The sequence below is a fragment of the Moschus berezovskii genome, chromosome 9 (genome assembly GCF_049115385.1).
Source record: "Moschus berezovskii isolate FMDL1 chromosome 9, NW_MosBer_1.0, whole genome shotgun sequence".
Classification (NCBI taxonomy): Eukaryota; Metazoa; Chordata; class Mammalia; order Artiodactyla; family Moschidae; genus Moschus; species Moschus berezovskii.
The window spans coordinates 85,827,951-85,845,987 of NC_142468.1; the positions used below are offsets into that span (position 1 = coordinate 85,827,951).

Below are 18,037 nucleotides of genomic sequence, written 5' to 3' on the forward strand. Positions count from 1 at the left end.
TATTTCCCATGAAGTGATGGTACCAGATGCCATGATCTTTGTTTTCGGAATGTTGAGCTTCAAGCCAACCTTTTCACTCTCCTCTTTCACTTTCATCAAGGGGCTTTTGAGTTCCTCTTCACTTTCTGCCATAAGGGTGGTGTCATCTGCATATCTGAGGTTATTGATATTTCTCCCAGCAATCTTGATTCCAGCTTGTGCTTCTTCCAGCCCAGCGTTCCTCATGATGTACTCTGTATGTAAGTTAAATAAGCAAGGTGACAATATACAGCCTTGACGTACTCCTTTTCCTATTTGGAACCAGTCTGTTGTTCCATGTACAGTTCTGACTGTTGCTTCCTGACCTGCATACAGGTTTTTCAAGAGGCAGGTCAGGTGGTGTGATGAATTAGGAAGGCTCTAATTTGTGGCCATACAAAAAAACAGTACTTTAACATGCTGGTAAGGAGTGGGTTGTTTTCAGCATGATGTTTTCCTGATTCTGTTTTATTTACTTTGAAGAGAAAAGGAATTCAGCATCAAGAATGAATTGAAGCTCTTAATTCATATCTAGCTTTATTTTACTCAGTACCAGCTGTTCCTACAGTTTCATGTGTAACAAAGAATGTGGCAATGAGAGAACCTGAGGAATTGTCAGTTTTTGTTGAAGTGTTTGTGACCTAATGGCTTGTTTTCTGTACCATATTTAACTTTATTTCTTCTATCTTGAAAGCTCATTGCTATTTTGTGTTTGTTGTTTGTAGATGGCACTTAATGTTTAGCCAAAACCTGTTGCTCTTTTTCATGTATTGTAGTAAATGATCAAGTTTTGATATTCCCAGCTGAAAGGTTTATTCACTTTCTTTTACATGGGGACCCAGCTTCTGGGAACAGATGAGAATCTACTGAGAATACCATGCAAAAGTTATACCTGAAGCTTTACTGGCTCATTTAAAAACTTTTCTGACTCTAAATCCATACCTAACTTGTCTTTAGTGGCTTGTGTTGATTTCAGACAGTGATAGCCTTATTAGAAATTTGGTTTGAGTCTGAGTTTGAGGAGCTTCCCTGGTGGCTCAGATGATAAAGCATCTGCCTGCAATGTGGGAAACCTGGGTTCAATCCCTGGGTCGGGAAGATCCCCTGGAGAAGTAAATGGCAACCCACTCCAGTACTCTTGCCTGGAAGATTCCATGGACAGAAGAGCCTAGTAGGCTACAGTCCATGGGATTGCAAAGAGTCGGAGATGACTGAGTGACTTCAGTTTCTTTCTTTCTTTTGAGGATAGGTTATAATATTTTTTAGGAAAATTGAATATTGATATTTGGAAAAATATTTTAATATTTTAAATCTGTATTAGGAAACTTATTTTCTCATACAGTTTTGCAAAGATACAATTTTTACATACAGTGAGAAATATATCTTCTACAAGTAATTTTAATAGATCTGGCAGGCAGCCTAAACTGTAGTATTATAGAGATTTAAGCAACTTTAAGAATAATTTGTTTTACAGATACTTTGTTGCAATAGGTTTTTTTTTTTTAACTAAGGAAAACAAGGAACATTTTACTTTTGAATGAAACAAAAAAAGTTTTTGAAATGTCATTATGCATAGTCAGCTTGTTATTATGTATATGATCTAAATATTTTTTGGCTTAATTTTTAGCCAGGATTTCATATCAGACATTCTTCTTTTTTTCCTAGTTATAAGGCCATTGAACCATCTTTTGAAATATTTCTCTACGTCTTGTTCAGCATATATGTGCATTTCTTTTTGTATTTTTTCTCATCAGGACTCTATATATCTGTTTAGGATGCAGTAACATAATTTGACAATGTGAATCCTTAATGTGACTAGACAGGAAGGAAAATTTATTTGTATAAAAATCTGTTAGATCTCCATTATAGTATTTGAGAGAGAAGAAATCTTCCCAGAACTGTTGAAAAGGGAGAGGAGCAAATATATGGAATTTCATATTTTCTACCTGATCATAAATTTTTTCATATGTGACTGTTTCTACATGAACATAGTCATTCCAATGAAAGAATTTTATATTTTGGCTATGCCACGCAGCTTGAGGAATCTTAGTTCCCTGACCTGGGATTGAGCTGAGCCCTGGGCCCAGCCTTGCAGTGAAAGCACCAAGTTTTAACCACTTGATCTCCAGGGAATTCCCAAGAAAATTTTCTCTTTGTTATTCAATAGATAGAGAGTATATATTCTGACTTACAGCAGTTTTGATCTGCCTAATTCTCTAGATCAAGGAGTTGACACAACTTTTTTGATAAGGGCCAATTAATAAACTCTAGACATGTGAACTACGTGGGCCCTGTCTCCTTTTCTTTCTTTTTTAAGCAATGCTTTAAAAATGTAAGAATCAATTTTAGTTGGTTAGTCCTACAGAACAGACCAGAGGCAGTTTTTGGCCTACAGGTCAAGGTTTGCCAAGCCTGCTCTAGGCAGATAAAACTTATTCAGTTCAGTTCAGTTCAGTCGCTCAGTCGTGTCCGACTCTTTGCGACCCCATGAATCACAGCACGCCAGGCCTCCCCGTCCATCACCAACTCCCGGAGTTCACTCAAACTCACGTCCATTGAGTTGGTGATGCCATCCAGCCATCTCATTCTCTGTCTTCCTCTTCTCCTCCCGCCCCCAATCCTTCCCAGCATCAGAGTCTTTTCCAGTAAGTCAGCTCTTCTCATGAGGTGGCCAAAGTATTGGAGTTTCAGCTTTAGCATCAGTCCTTCCAATGAACACCCAGGACTGATCTCCTTTAGAATGGGCTGGTTGGATCTCCTTGCAGTCCAAGGGACTCTCAAGAGTCTTCTCCAGCATCACAGTTCAAAAGCATCAATTCTTCGACGATCAGTTTTCTTCACAGTCCAACTCTCACATCCATACATGACCAGTGGAAAAACCACAGCCTTGACTAGACGGACCTTTGTTGGCAAAGTAATGTCTCTGCTTTTTAATATGCCATCTAGGTTGGTCATAACTTTCCTTCCAAGGAGTAAGCGTCTTTTAATTTCATGGCTGCAATCAGCATCTGCAGTGATTTTGGAGCCCAAAAAAATAAAGTCTGACGTGCCATTTAAAATTTTAGATTAACCAGTTTTACTGGAGACCTTTTAAAAATCTTTTTGTAAATATGAATGCCTTAAAAAAAAGCTTTTTATTATGGAGAGTATCAAGTATATTAAAAAAATAGAATGTAGTATTGTAAATCCTCATAAGATCAAGCTTGAACAGTTAACAACATTTGACCAATCTTATTTTGTCTATACCTCCCTCCCTTAGTAGTTTGAAGCAAATTCCAGGTATTTCCATAAATATTTCAGTATTCTCTTTTGTTACCTTTTTTATCTGTCCTTTTCCCAGTGTCATACTGTTTTGATTACTGTAGCTGTATGGTTAAGTTTAGAAGTGTCAGGTATGTTAAATCCTCTAACTTTTATCTATTTATTTAGATGTTTTCATTTCTCTTGATATTTATAATTCTCAGAGTATAGGTTTTGTATATCTTCAATATATTCCTAGGTATTTCATGTTTTTGCTGCTTTTGATAATTTTTAAAAATGTAAACTTCCAGTTATTTTTTTCAGTTATGTATGCTTTATCATCAGTTATCCTTTTAGGAAATTAATAATGAGAGAGAAAACCTTGGTTCTGCATATTATGTTAAAATATTCATTAGTTTTGTGAACATGTCTTTCTCGTGTGCTTCATTATCTGTAGGAATGTTACTCTTTACATTTTTCTTACAAAAACTTTGTATGAGAATTGACTTGAATCCTTTTTAGGCATTATTTCTTCAAATATTTTTTCTGTCCTCCTGTTCTCACCTCTCTTTTTGAGATTCCAATTCATGTTATTTATGTTTAAGGAAGATGGCTTTAGGGAAGCCCAGGTGGCTTGGTGGTAAAGAATCCACCTGCCAAACAGGCGATGCTTGTTTGATCCCTGTGTCAGGAAGATCCCCAGGAGAAGAAATGGCAACCCACTCCCGTATTCTTGCCTGGGAAATCCCATGGAGAGAAGAACCTGGTGAGCTCTAGTCCATGGGGTCTCAAAGAGTCGGACACAACTCTTAGTGAGTAAACAACCGCAATATACTCCTTTTAGATGAGGGTCGGGTAAGCTAGCTTTCTGCTAGGCTTGTGGCTGGAGGAATCCTCTGCTGTTATGTAGTGTTCAAAAATATATCTTCTGAGATCTTTCCTCCTTTCCTTCTCTGCCTTTGTCTAGACCAGGGTTTTTCACTCTTTGCAGTATTAGCACTTTTGGTCAGATATCTTTGCTGCGGAGAGTTGTCCTGGGCTTTGTAGGATATTCAGTGGCCTTCTGGCCCACCCTGTGGTACCCACTCCCCAAAGTATGATGACTGATAACCAGAACTGTTTTTCAGCATCGTCAGATGTCCTCTGGAGGGGCAGAATCATTCTTGTTCTAGACTTTCTTTCAATTACCCCAGTGACTCTGTACTGCTTATAGATTTCTCTTCCTGGCAGTTTCTGCTTGGTATGTTGCTCTTAGAAGGGAGTTTCATTTAGTTTTGAGATTCCTGATGTTTGTGTGATTTTCTTGCATTTACTTACGAGTTGTAGCCTGTGAAGCCCCTTCCGAGTCTCAGTTTCTGTTTTACACTGAATTGGAACTGTCAGTTTAAGGGAGGGGGTGGGAGGTAGCACTGCTCGGTGATTTGATTTCTGTCTGTTCTGGCTCCAAGGCTGGCCCAGATCCCTGTCCTCTTCTTGTTATGTTTCTGATACCATGTGGGTCTTGCTGCTGTTGGTGTTTGGTTCTAACTTGCAGTAGTTTAGAATTCATGAGTAATATATAGTCAATTGTGCAGTATTTTTTGACCATGGTTATTTTGGATGATTTGATCTGTTTGTTTTCTCCTAGTTGCTTAGTCTATTTTTGTCAGTCTCTCAGTCGTGTCCGACTCTTTGCCATTCCCTTCTCCAGGGGAACTTAATGCCCCAGGGATGAAACTGGGGTCTGTAGCATTTTGGGGGGATATTGAAAAATTATGTCTCTTTCATTGCCAGGTTATCCTGACTGCCTCTGCTTTCTTAAAATGAATGTTCTAAACATGATAAAATATTTTAAATGATGAATGAGACTTGTCATGGAGAAAGGCCTGGAGAGGGAGAGGTTGAAAATGTAAAAGACAGGTCAAAAAACAGATGGAGTATTTGTGCCCCGGAGGTGACCAAAAGGGGTGGATACAGAAATATTTTTGATAGAGGGATTAGCTTTGGACCGAGAAACAGGACAGTTGGTCTGACAGGAGTGGTAGGGAGACGAGATTTCATTCAGATAGTAGTTTGCAAGTTTGTAGTTGGAAGCTGAGGAATGTCACATTTGGTTTCTTCAATTTTCTTAGTAAACTTTAATGTGAAGTTATCTGCTGAAGGAAGTGAGATAAGTATAGGAAACTTGAGGAAAGGTATAAATATTTTGGAATGCTGATGGTGAAAAATGGAAGCAATATCTAACCAGAGACATTGAAGTAATTGCTCAGAGATGCTATGGGGTAAATATTAGGTTAGTTTTTAAATTGTAAGTTTGCAGCATACCATTTTGTGCTTTTTTAGTTTTTTTCCAGTTCCGTTCCGTTCCGTCGCTCAGTCGTGTCCGACTGTTTGCGACCCCGTGGACTGTAGCCTACCAGGCTTCTCCTCCATGGGATTCTCCAGGCAAGAATACTGGAGTGGGTTACCGTTTCCTTCTCCAGGGAATCTTCCCGACCCAGGGATCGAACCCGGGTCTCCCGCATTGGAGGCAGAAGCTTTAACCTCTGAGCCACCAGGGAAGTCCAGTTAGCAACTCACAAACAAGAGCAGAGAAGGTGGTTGTTTATTGTGAACCTGAAATTAGGATTTTGTTAGAGCATGACAGGGGTATAATGTTAAGGTATGATAAAAGAGCATGGTTCAAGGGATTTGTTGTGGAGTATGAACTGGGTAGGGAAGGAAATCATGCTATTTCAGGTGCTGTTGGGTTGGGAGAAAGAGAGGATCCAAGAGAATCCAGGTCTGTGTGGTTCTCAAGAAGATGTGAGAATTGGACAGGAGATTGAAGCCTATCTTGTATACTGGAATTTAAAATTTCAAAGCTAGAGAAGTTCTGTTTTATTGTAATAAGCATGTTATGTCTATGTAACATTGATGAAAAATATTGGAGTAAAAGAAGTTGAAATGGTGGGAGTATGTCATGATTCTTACCCCACCTATGGGTAAGAGAGTCACCTATGGTGATGGCAAGAGGTCATTTAGAGGGGAAAGTATGAACTGGAAAGGGAGATAAACAGGGAGATCTGTCTGTAGGTGGCCACAAGAAAGCAGGGCGCAGGGCAGTGCTATAAGAATAGGAAAGAGGGTGGTTTGCATGAGCATAGACAACCAGGGACTTCTCTTCTGAAGTCTGTTTTATTTGGTATTCATGGTATGAATACCAGGGGTTGGGTAACCTTCTTTAAAGGGCCAGAAAGTAGATTATTGTAGACTTTGTTTCTGTTGTGTATTTTTGTTTTGTTTTTATAACCCTTTAAAAATATAAAAACCATTCTTAGTTCATGTCCCATATAAAAACAGTAACTGAAGGTTATAGTATGATGACCTATGAATTATACTCATTATGAATTCTCTGTGATTTCTCAGTGATACTTTACTTTGTAAAAATTGTAAACTGTTTCAGATACTAAGTAATTATTATTACTTGAATAGTGGTTGTTTTGTATTAGAAAGTGTTAAGGAGATAATATATATTTTAAAATACTGTCAGTAATTTTATACTTCTTAATATAGTGGTAACTTTTACATTTCTGAATGAAATTTTTACTTTTTTTGTGGTGCATTCAAGTTGAGTCAGCAGATACTGGAGTTATTTGAAGCATGTCAGCAGCAAGTAAGTGATTTAAAGAAGAAAGAACTCTGTCGAACAGAGCTGCAGAGAGAAATTCAACTGTTATTTCCACGTATGTTTCCCTATTTTGCATGCTCTTTAATTATATGCATTCCTATTTTAATTTTAAATAACACCTTATGATTCTCTTCTGTTTCTCTAGAAAGCAGACTTTTTTTAGTTGGGTCTTCTTTAAATGGATTTGGTACTCGGAGCAGTGATGGTGACTTATGTCTAGTTGTTAAAGAGGAACCAGTAAGTAATGAAACATTTATTCTAAGTGTGTTTTTCATGTTAAGTCATTTAAGAAATTTTATATAAAAGTCATTAAGGGAAAAAACCCTGATTTTTTTAATTGCTTCTTTAAATTCTCTGTTTATAGTAATTCAAGGAAAGTCAGGAAATGCTGCTGCTTCTATTTTTTTTAAGACATGTGCAAAAAATAACAAATTATAGTATTTATTTCTAAATTGTTAAAGTGAGTCAGTTTCACTGTTTTTAAAGAGCTCTATCTTTGTTTTGAAATGCCATTGGGTTGGATATGTTACTAGGATGCAGCAAAGAGGAAGAGCTTGTCTTTTATCTGCTTGATTTATTTCCTTCCATTTGAATTCTCAGTGATTCTATTTTTAATCTGTATTATTTTTCCCTTGAAAGTACTAGGGGATTTGGAGTTCTTATTTTGGGAATTAAAAAAGAGAGATCTCTCTGAAATGTAAAATAAGACTATTGTGATTTAAAGTAATTATCTCTGATATTTTGACTCTGTTTCTTCATACGTAGCAACCAAATTTTATTTTTTATCATATTCATTTGAATTTCTTGTTAACTTATACTCTTGTATGTCCTTAGTTCCACAAAAATTGCTGTTTATTAAACTCACCTGAGCATGAGGTGGTCACCTCTCATGAATATGCCTCTTCTGAATTACCGAAGATTAATTTCAGTGTAATTTTAATATGCCTTGTATTTCACCTCTTATAAAATAAAAAAGCCTCTATTGAATGGTAATATTATTCCTGTTAGTCCAGTAACAAAAGTGACTTCTAGTTACTGCAAATCAGGAAGAGATTAATTCCAGGAAAGAAACTCCTGATACCTTCTAGGATTTGAAATCATATAAAGGAAAACTGAAAAAAAGAAAAGCCTCAGAAATAATAAATATAATGAAGAATAGTAGAGTTTTAATTAAAACTTTCTCTCATGCAGTTAGATTATGCTTCAGTTCAGTCGCTCAGTCATGTCCAACTCTTTGCGACCCCATGAACCGCAGCACACCAGGCCTTCCTGTCCATCACCAACTCCCGGAGTCCACCCAAACCCATGTCCATCGAGTCAGTGACGCCATCCAACCATCTCATCCTCTGTCATCCCATTCTCCCCCAATCCCTCCCAGCATCAGGGACTTTTCCAATGAGTCAGCTGTTCGCATCAGGTGGCCAAAGTATTGGAGTTTCAGCTTCAACATCAGTCCTTCCAATGAACACCTGGGACTGATCTCCTTTAAAATGGACTGGTTGGATCTCCTTGCAGTCCAAGGGACTCTCAAGAGTCTTCTCCAACACCACAGTTCAAAAGCATCAATTCTTCTGTGCCCAGCTTTCTTTATAGTCCAACTCTCACATCCATACATGACCACTGGAAAAACCCTAACTTAGACTAGACGGACCTTTAATCCTCCATTCTATTCACATGTCTGAATCATTCTTGTCACAACTTATAATGAAACACCATGGATTTGAACCTTATTTTTAAGCAACTCAAAATCTAGATAGGGAAATAAAACATGTTACAGAAAGTTAAAATTCTGTTTATATTTTTCTTGCAGATTATTTTTTGTACTTTTATACTAAAGGAAAAATGACGCATAGCTGTTACAATATTTCTTTTAAAGTTGTGCTTTTAAGTTTAAAATCAGAAATTGATTTAGAAATTTAATGTTAAAGATGGCATAAAGGTTGACTTTTAAATAATGTAATTTACTGTATATTGAAAAATAACTCCAATGAAAAATATACTTTATATGTTTTCTTTTTGTTGAGATACATTAAGAAAAGAAAACATTAAGTTTAGAAAGATAATGAAAAAACTTTATTTTTAACTTTTCAGTGTTTTTTTCAGGTAAATCAGAAGACTGAAGCACGGCATATACTCACCTTAGTCCACAAACACTTCTGTACTAGACTTTGTAAGTCTGACATGCCTCACATTCATGTCATTTGACATAACCATTTATTTGAAATGTCTCTTACTGTGTTTTTTTTCTGATAATTGTTTTATTTTCTAGTGAGATTAGGTATAATGCGGATTCTTTTTCCCAAGTGAATTTAACTTTTAATTAAAACTAACCATTTATTTGACAGTTCTTTCTACTTGCAAGCTGTTCCACTGAAGGTAGTCAGGAATTCAGAGATGTGTAAGTTTTAGTTTAGCATGAATGTAAGTAACTGCAGTGCAGAGTATCTCAAAAGCCGAAAGAAATATACAAGTCTTACTTACATGTGAGGAAGAGATCATCTCATCTGTTTGCAATGACAGACATCTTTACTTGGTTTAAAAATATGATCACTGAACCCAAAGCCCAAATATATCACTCCAACTGAAAGCAAAATTAGTGACTTAGGACATTTTATTGTAAGATTTCACTCTTTGAATAAGCTGACAAACCAGATTTTAATCCACAAGTTAAGCCATCTCAAATAATTTAAACTTCCACAGAATATTGTGGACATTTGAAGTCACACTAACTGTGTGATGTTGGATAGACTATTTGTCCATTTATTTAACAAATATTTCTTGTGTGTTAGACTTTAAAGTGGAAAATACAAAGTCACTTAACAGGTTATTGCCCTTGAACAACAACTTTTATCAGTTGTAGGAAAGAAATCAAGAGATTTACTTCAGTGGACTTGAATTTTGCATTTGTAAAATAAGGGAGAAATTCGTACCTTAGGTGGATTTTTAATGATTATTATTAAAATCATAAAATATAAAAAGTGGAAAGGACCTTAGAGGTCATGTAATTTCAAATGAAAGGTTTTTTTTTTGATTAGTGTTTTTAATAATGGAGTGATCAGATTAAGGGGTAATCAGTGAGTTTGGTGACTTGCCTGAGGAGTATAGCTTGTTGGTGTCTGAGCCTTTACTACTTTTAACTCTTAATCTTATTTTTCATTATACCTCATTGAATTCCTGCACATTATTGTATTTGAAGCTTGATGTATTTTATAATTTTGGTGGTAAAAGCATTACAACAAAATTTTTAGTTTTAACACGTGGTATTTAAGTATGGTGGAGTACAAAAATTTGATACATGTTTTTTTCATACTTATTTGAATTTTTCACTGTCCCATGTATTATGTTGCCAGCATTTCTACATTTAACATGTTTTATAAATAGGATTCTATGACTGCCATGGCATCTTCCATGTGCTCTAGCAGAATTTAGCTATCCCCCTGCTGCTGGCCTAGATGCTTCTCCTATAATGCTCTGATGAAACTCTTTATAGGTGTTATTAGGTATTAGACCACATTTCTAAAAATAACATATTAATATATAAAACCCTCTACATGGTATTGGAAGTTCCAGTCTTAGAAGAATTTGATAATGTCCTTTTATCTTTTCTTTCTCTCTGTATTTTCTTAAATTGTTTTAGCTAAGTAAAATGCTACTTTTAAGAAATGTTCATTGGAATACTATGAATTTGAGAAACATTTACAGATACCCATTTTATCTTTTATCCTTCAGCTAGTTACATTGAGAGACCTCAGTTGATTCGAGCAAAAGTGCCAATTGTGAAGTTCAGGGATAAAGTCAGGTAAGTAATTACTGAATTTTTTCAGTTGCTTTAGATAATTGTTAGGTATTCTTCTGAGGTAGATAATTAAGGAGGGTGTGCTGTTGCATAAAAGCTTCATTAGTTTTGGGAAATGATTGTTCTCCTAGATGATTTTTTGAAATAATCTGAGTAGTTGTTCATGCTTAACTCTCTTAGCTATTCTGGTTGAGACTATTCATAGCTGAAAGAATATAGTATTTTAGATTTTTACATGATCTCTTCCTTTTGGAAATGTAATACGCTCTGAGAACGTATCTTAATTCATGAAATTTGATGCATGTTTATATAAAAAGAGGTTGTTACTAGTATAATTATATCCACATGTTCCACAGTTAATAGTTTGGGTTCTGAATTTCTTATAGGAATTATTATTAGAATTTATATAGGTGTATACACTTGATCCTCATTATTCATTGATCCCATATTTGTGAATTTGCCTACTTGATAAAATTTATTTTGTAATCCCCCAAATTAATACTTGTAAGTAACACTTTTATGATTTTATAAACCTGAACAGAGTGGGAAAATTTTGAGTCACTTGATGTACATCTTCCCAAATGAGTAACATTATGATACACTTGTCTTTTTGTTTCAACTCTCATACGCTGAACAAATTCCATTTCACAGACTAGTAGTGTGTTTTTCAGTTTTGTGCTTTTGTGCATGAATTTGCTGTTTAAAATGACCTCCTAGCATTGTGCTGAGGTGTTGTAGATGTTTTGTGCACAAAGCTGTGATGTGCCTTAATGGTATGTTAGATGTGTTTTATTTAGGGATGAGTCGCTAGGGGTCGGACATGACTGAGCGACTTCACTTTCACTTTTCACTTTGACACATTGGAGAAGGAAATGGCAACCCACTCCAGTGTTCTTGCCTGGAGAATCCCAGGGATGGGGAAGCCTGGTGGGCTTCCGTCTATGGGGTCACATAGAGTCGGACACGACTGAAGTGACTTAGCAGCAGCAGCAGCAGCCAGTACTATTGCCTAGAAAATCCCATGGATGGAGGAGCCTGGTAGGCTGCAGTCCGTGGGGTCGCTAAGGGTCGGACACGACTGAGCGACTTCACTTTCACACATTGGAGAAGGAACTGGCAACCCACTCCAGTGTTCTTGCCTGGAGAATCCCAGGGATGGGGGAGCCTAGTGGGCTTCCGTCTATGGGGTCACACAGAGTCGGACACGACTGAAGTGACTTAGCAGCAGCAGCAGCAGTCTTTTATTGAATGAACAGTGTATTAAATGTCTTTAGATAGAAACTTACATAAATCAAAGTTACGTATTGATCAGTTGATGAAAATGTTACTGTAGGCATATTGATAAATAGGCAGATGAAGATGTGACTGGGGGCTCCTGGAAACCTAACCCTTTGTTTCCCTTAGGAGCAGTGGCTCAGTAATTCAGTGTTTGTGATCACTATGTAGAAAATAACTACTGTAAATAATCAAAACTGACTGAATATATATATATATATTTTTTTAAACAAATTTTTAGATAAGTGATGGCTCAAACTTTGCCCTTCCTTCATCCAAACATGCATCCAGTCTATAAAGATTTACTAAATTTCTCTCAAGTAACAGTGGAACTTTTTTTTTTCAATGGTGGTGTTTTTAAAGCACAAAGATATAGGGAGATAAAACTTATGTAAATGAAACTGTTAGCTGATGATAATTATTTTTAAAAATGGTTGTAGTTGTAATGTAAACAATAAAATAAACAGTTAATATGAATAAAACTGTTAACTGATCATAATTGTTTTTAAAAATGGTTGTAGCTGTAATTATATAAACAATTTTATTCTTTTTCAATTTAAGATTATCATACATGTTTTCTTCATTGTTAAATGTTCTTTGTAAGCACCATTTTATCATCCTTCTATATATGCATCATTAAGAAAAAGGAACAACTGCATTTTGATCATTCAGATATAACTGATGTTAATGTTTTGGTGTAAACCTGTCAGTCCCTTCTTTATGCATATGAATGCATAAGAGGTTTTAAAAGTAAAATTGAGCTCATACTTTATTACTTAGCAATATAGCATGAATGCTTGAATGATCGAATATCTTCAGGCTTCCTTTTCTATCACTTTACAGTATATCACTGAGTGGATTTACTGTCATTAACTTAACCATTCCCTGTTTAAATAAGCATAAAATTCTTTCCATGTTAAGGATTACTTCAATATTTCCAGAAGTAGAATTGAAGAAAGCACTGTGGATATTTTTTAAGCTCTGGATTCATATTTTTGGAAAGTTTTTAATTGCAGATTATTTTTCATCTCAGTGTTATTTTCCTCTTTAAGTTACATAGAGGGAGTGCAAACTAGTTTCAGTGTTAGATTTGTACAAGCACAATTAAAGAATGTAACTCTACTGGTACACCATAAGCTTCCCAAAGCCAAATACATCTGAGATTTTTATATCACTACCCATGTTTATTAACATCCACGGATAATTGTAAGATTATAGGGTTTCTTTTCCCATAACAAAGAAAATCTGAAATGGTATATTTCAGATTTTACAGTTAAAAGCTATAGAAAGGAATTTTATGCTTTTATTTAAGGTACTTTTCACAAAAAGACTCACTGTACAGAAATCTGACCTGATAGTATATAAGCCTGTTGCTTATGCATTAAGTAGTCATTTTGAGTTTAGCTGTTCTTTATGTATACCATTGTTATTGCTGTGTTTTCTAATTGTGAATTGCATGATACCTTTGGTTTCAAAGAAGTGTCCCTTCTGTTATGTGTTTGGCTCTTACTGTTTTTACTAGACGTCAGTAGCCAAATTTGTTATGATATTATAATTTAGTAACCCTTTTGGAGGGAAAATAAAGTGTAGACAGAGCTTTTATTTTTTTTCACCTGTACTTTTTTGGCTTTTCATTCCTATTGTTTTAAAGCAAATGTTGCTGTCATTCAAAATTGATTGAGAATTTATAACAGTGGGATAACTTGCCCAGAAATGTGTTTGGTCATACAATTTTGTTTATCTGAAAAGTATTACAAAATAAAAGCTTTTTTTGATAAGAGTAATTGGAGCCTTACTGGTATAATATATATCTTTCAACATTAGATCATACTAAAAGTTGTCTTTGTGCCCATGACATTTTGTATCATTGGATGAATGGATGGATATAAATTTAGTTACTAGGGAGTTAATTTGTACCTGAGCTGAAATTTTTATCTTTTTTTGAAAACAGTTGTGTGGAGTTCGACTTGAATGTAAACAATATTGTTGGAATAAGAAACACATTCCTTCTCAGAGCTTATGCATACCGTAAGTTTTCTTGTGTTTATTTTCAGATAATTATTACCTTCTCTGTTTATCCTTTATTCCTTTATAAAGATGTGTGACACCTCTTTAATTATGTCTGTGTACAATATGTCTCACTTTCTTATATATGTAATGTGTAAGTACACTGAAGTGACATACCACCAGAGTTATATATAGCTCAGTAAAATGAATTTTGATAGTTGGTAATTTAAAAAAGTAACTAAAGTATGTTTTATATAGAAATAAGACATATTTATGGTAAGCGACGAGAAGGCAATGGCACCCCACTCCAGTACTCTTGCCTGGAAAATCCCATGGGCGGAGGAGCCTGGAAGCGGCAGACCATGGGGTCGCTAAGAGTCGGACACGACTGAGCGACTTCACTTTCACTTTTCACTTTCATGCACTGGAGAAGGAAATGGCAACCCACTTCAGTGTTCTTACCTGGAGAATCCCAGGGACGGGGGAGCCTGGTGGGCTGCTGTCTCTGGGGTCGCACAGAGTGGGACACGACTGAAGTGACTTAGCAGCAGCGGCAGCATGGTAAGCAAAATGTTTAATAGCAGGAGGGATTGCTCTTTCTATTGTCATGGAGTTGGGAAATAATGTAAACTTTCAAAGAAACTTGAAAGAAGAAATGTCTTCTTAACATTTTTAAGTTTTAATTTTACTTTCAGTTGAAAATCGAGTTCGTCCGTTAGTACTGGTGATTAAGAAGTGGGCCAGTCACCATGATATAAATGACGCCAGTCGTGGTACTTTAAGCAGCTATAGTCTTGTACTGATGGTTTTGCACTATTTACAAAGTAAGTATTATGGGTTTTTTTTCTAATTTTTAAAATGGAAATGCAGTTAAACTTGATTATGGTGTCTTTCCTGTTGATCTTATGTTCAGATACCATTTTAAACAGTTTTTTCTAAGGTACATAAAAACCACATTTCCTACTTTGCTGCTTTGAACAAATGTTTTAGGTAATGTTACCCCTGGAAAACATTATAAAGAAATTTCACTGTATTTTTAAATTTTGACAATTTCCTGTATTTGCTTTAGTATTCAAAGAACTTTCACCACTGTATTGTGGACCCATTGTCTTAAGCCAAATGAATGTTTAGAGGCCTGTAAAAATAAACTCAAGCACCATTCATGATGTCCTTTTTATTTTTCATTTGAGCCAGGAATTAAATTATTATTATTATTTTTTAATGATTTTCTTGTTGGTTTAAAGGAGCTTTTATTTTCTATGGGCTGTCATGGAGATTGGATGAAATACTTGATGTTAGCGTAAGACCATTTACCAGTATGTCTAGGCTGTGATGTGTTCTGGCTTAATGTTTCACAGTTAAGAATGCAGTGTTGTAATATTTATGTTTATACCCTTTCAGGCAGTGATTTCATATCTAGAAATTTATCCTCAGATAAATAATGAGGGATGTTTATATGAATTTATATAAGGCTATTTTTGTGGTATTTGTTGAAATAATAAAAGATTAAAAATAGTTTAATATAAAAATACCATTAATTTAATGGTTAAATTAATTATGATATATCTTAATATTAAATTTATATGAACACTAAAAGTCATGTTTTAAAGTTATTGAAATAGAAAGAAATTCATGATATGCTGTCATGCACAATAAAATACCAATTTTATTAAAAAAATAGTTGCTATGAATGTGTATATTCATATGTATACAAATATTAAAAAGGTACATGCCAGAAATTTGTCTGGGGTTATTTATAGACAGTAGTGTTTATTTTCTTTATATATTACTGTACTTAAAGATATTTTATAATACATAATAAGTATATTTTTAGCTGAATAATGAAATCAAATGAATTTTTTTCAGATTCTGAGAGAGACTTAAAATAGTTTAAATGGGCCAAAATTTTGTGATTCAGTGATGATCAGAAAGGTTAGATATTCTTCCTCTGTTGTTAAAATATTTCAAGCTAATTATAATATTTTTGTTGCTGAACAGTCTTGGATATATACTAGTTTGATGATTGATTTGCCACACCAAAGCGATTTGAAACATGATGTTGGCTGTTTTAGATGCTGCTTTACGTATCACCAGTTATTTTTGTTCAGTTTTATAGTTCAGTGTGAAACATATTACTTTTGATGCTTTTATAGTGAACTCTGTTGTTTTGTGGATTGCAGTTTACTTTCATGAAAAATGGAATTGTTTAGAAATAATTATTTTACAAAATATATGAAGAATAATATGGCTAACACGTATTACCACCTAGTGTCTATTCATTTTTTAGTTTTAGTTGTGGTTTAAACATTAGATTTGACTAAAACGTACAGCATGCGTGAACATTTACAATATGTGCTCTATCCCTCCATTCTTTTGGGTTACATTAGAAATTTTAATTTGATTGCTTTTTTAGGAAATGTACTTTAATCACAGAGGCCCCATGGAGGTTTTGTAAGCAATAATTCAAATATTAGTGGGACTTTAGTGGTTGACTCCACACTTCCACTGCAGAGGACCTGGGTTCCATAACTGATTGGGAAACTAAGATCCTTCATGCTGTGCAACGTGGCCAAAAAAAAAGACAAATTCAAAAATTAGTATTTTACCAGTGTAATAAAATCATGTTAAAATTTGGTTTAGATTTTGTTAAATGTATTTTATTCTTGACAAAGTGGTCTTATTTACTAAGGTGATTAGTAATTTATGGCACTCTAATCAGCCATTTCTAGGTATTTGTTAAAAGATATCAGCTACCCAGACTGTGTAATTCTGTATTTTGGCAGATTAACCCATTCCTCCCTAGAATAAATTAGATTGAAATAAGTAATTGCTTTTCTTGTTATGCAAGTCTTCAGGTGTATTGAACAGTTCTAGCTCTGCCACAGTTAACTAATTTTTGTGATTTTGGCCGAGTAATTCTACCTTGCTGGCCTTAATATTCATCTGTAACACTAATAGTTAGATAAGATGACCTTTAAGTTTCATTTAACTTTAAATGCTTTAATGTCTTTTCTGCCATGAACAGAGAAAGGAAATGGGTCCTCTCTATGTAGAAAGGTTGAAAAGGTTAACTAATGCATTTCCTAGCATAAAGTTCAACAATCAGGACTGTAGCATGCCAGGCCCTTCTGTCCTTGGAATTTTCCAGGCAAGAATACTGGAATGGGTAGCCATTCCCTACTCTAGGGGATCTTCCCAAACCAGGGATAGAATCTGGATCTCCTGCATTGCAGGCAGATTCTTTATTTTCTGAGCCACCTGGGAAGCCCAATTACAAACTACATATGCTTGAAAATATGACTCATGAAAGCATGAGGGGAAAACTCATTGAGAAGAGAATTTACTAGCAATCTAATATTAAGAGTTAATTGTAAAGGCAAAAATGTCAATTGGTTAGAAACAATAATATGAGTGAATGAATAGTCGCGGACTGTTTACCATGTAACCAGGTATAGATCTATCTTTAGGCATTTTTAAATTGTTCTTGCATTTTCAAAATTAGTGGTGGTTTAGTGTTGTTGAGGATTTTTTTTTTTTAATTAGTGTAATCTTTGATGAATCAGCATGGAACACATATGTGTATAAATTAGTGAAGGCCTGACAAGAAAGCTCTCATTCGAAATGCAGGCAAAGTAAAATTGTATAGATTAAATCTGTTCAAGGTATTATCTATTGATCATATCTTTAAATAATAAACTTGTCTTATTTTGCTTTTGAGAGAGCAAAATATTATGACTTCAAAATAGATGTCATAATAGATGTTACAGAGATCCTTCCAGAATCTATATTGCTTTGGAATAAAATATTTGGAAAAACTACTAAATGTTTCAAGGTGTTACTATCAGGATAGCATTGATAAATAATTGCCAGAGTACATTAATTGCTTCTCTGATGACTAGTATTTTTATATCTTTAAGGCAAGGAATTTATTGAACGATAACCCTGCCCTCAAAAACTTCCACATTGCTTAGTTCTAAAGACTCCTTATCTATTGAAAGACCCTATTCTAGTGGTTTGTGTTTATTTTTCTCTCCTAGCATTCTAGTTATGAT

The 18,037-nt window shown here is 34.9% G+C and overlaps 1 protein-coding gene across 3 annotated transcripts in view; it reads left to right on the forward strand.

Annotated features, from left to right (window-relative positions):
• Positions 1-18,037, forward strand: part of TENT2 (terminal nucleotidyltransferase 2) — a 63,233-nt gene that overhangs the window by 21,719 nt on the left and 23,477 nt on the right. For 2 of the 3 annotated variants that reach the window (XM_055436253.2, XM_055436250.2), the window contains exons 5-10: positions 6,848-6,962; positions 7,053-7,144; positions 8,999-9,077; positions 10,637-10,706; positions 13,930-14,006; positions 14,681-14,809. In XM_055436253.2, the coding sequence (XP_055292228.1) occupies positions 6,848-6,962; positions 7,053-7,144; positions 8,999-9,077; positions 10,637-10,706; positions 13,930-14,006; positions 14,681-14,809 (562 nt within the window). The remainder of the gene's footprint in view (positions 1-6,847; positions 6,963-7,052; positions 7,145-8,998; positions 9,078-10,636; positions 10,707-13,929; positions 14,007-14,680; positions 14,810-18,037) is intronic. The other variant, XM_055436252.2, reaches the window with a different exon arrangement.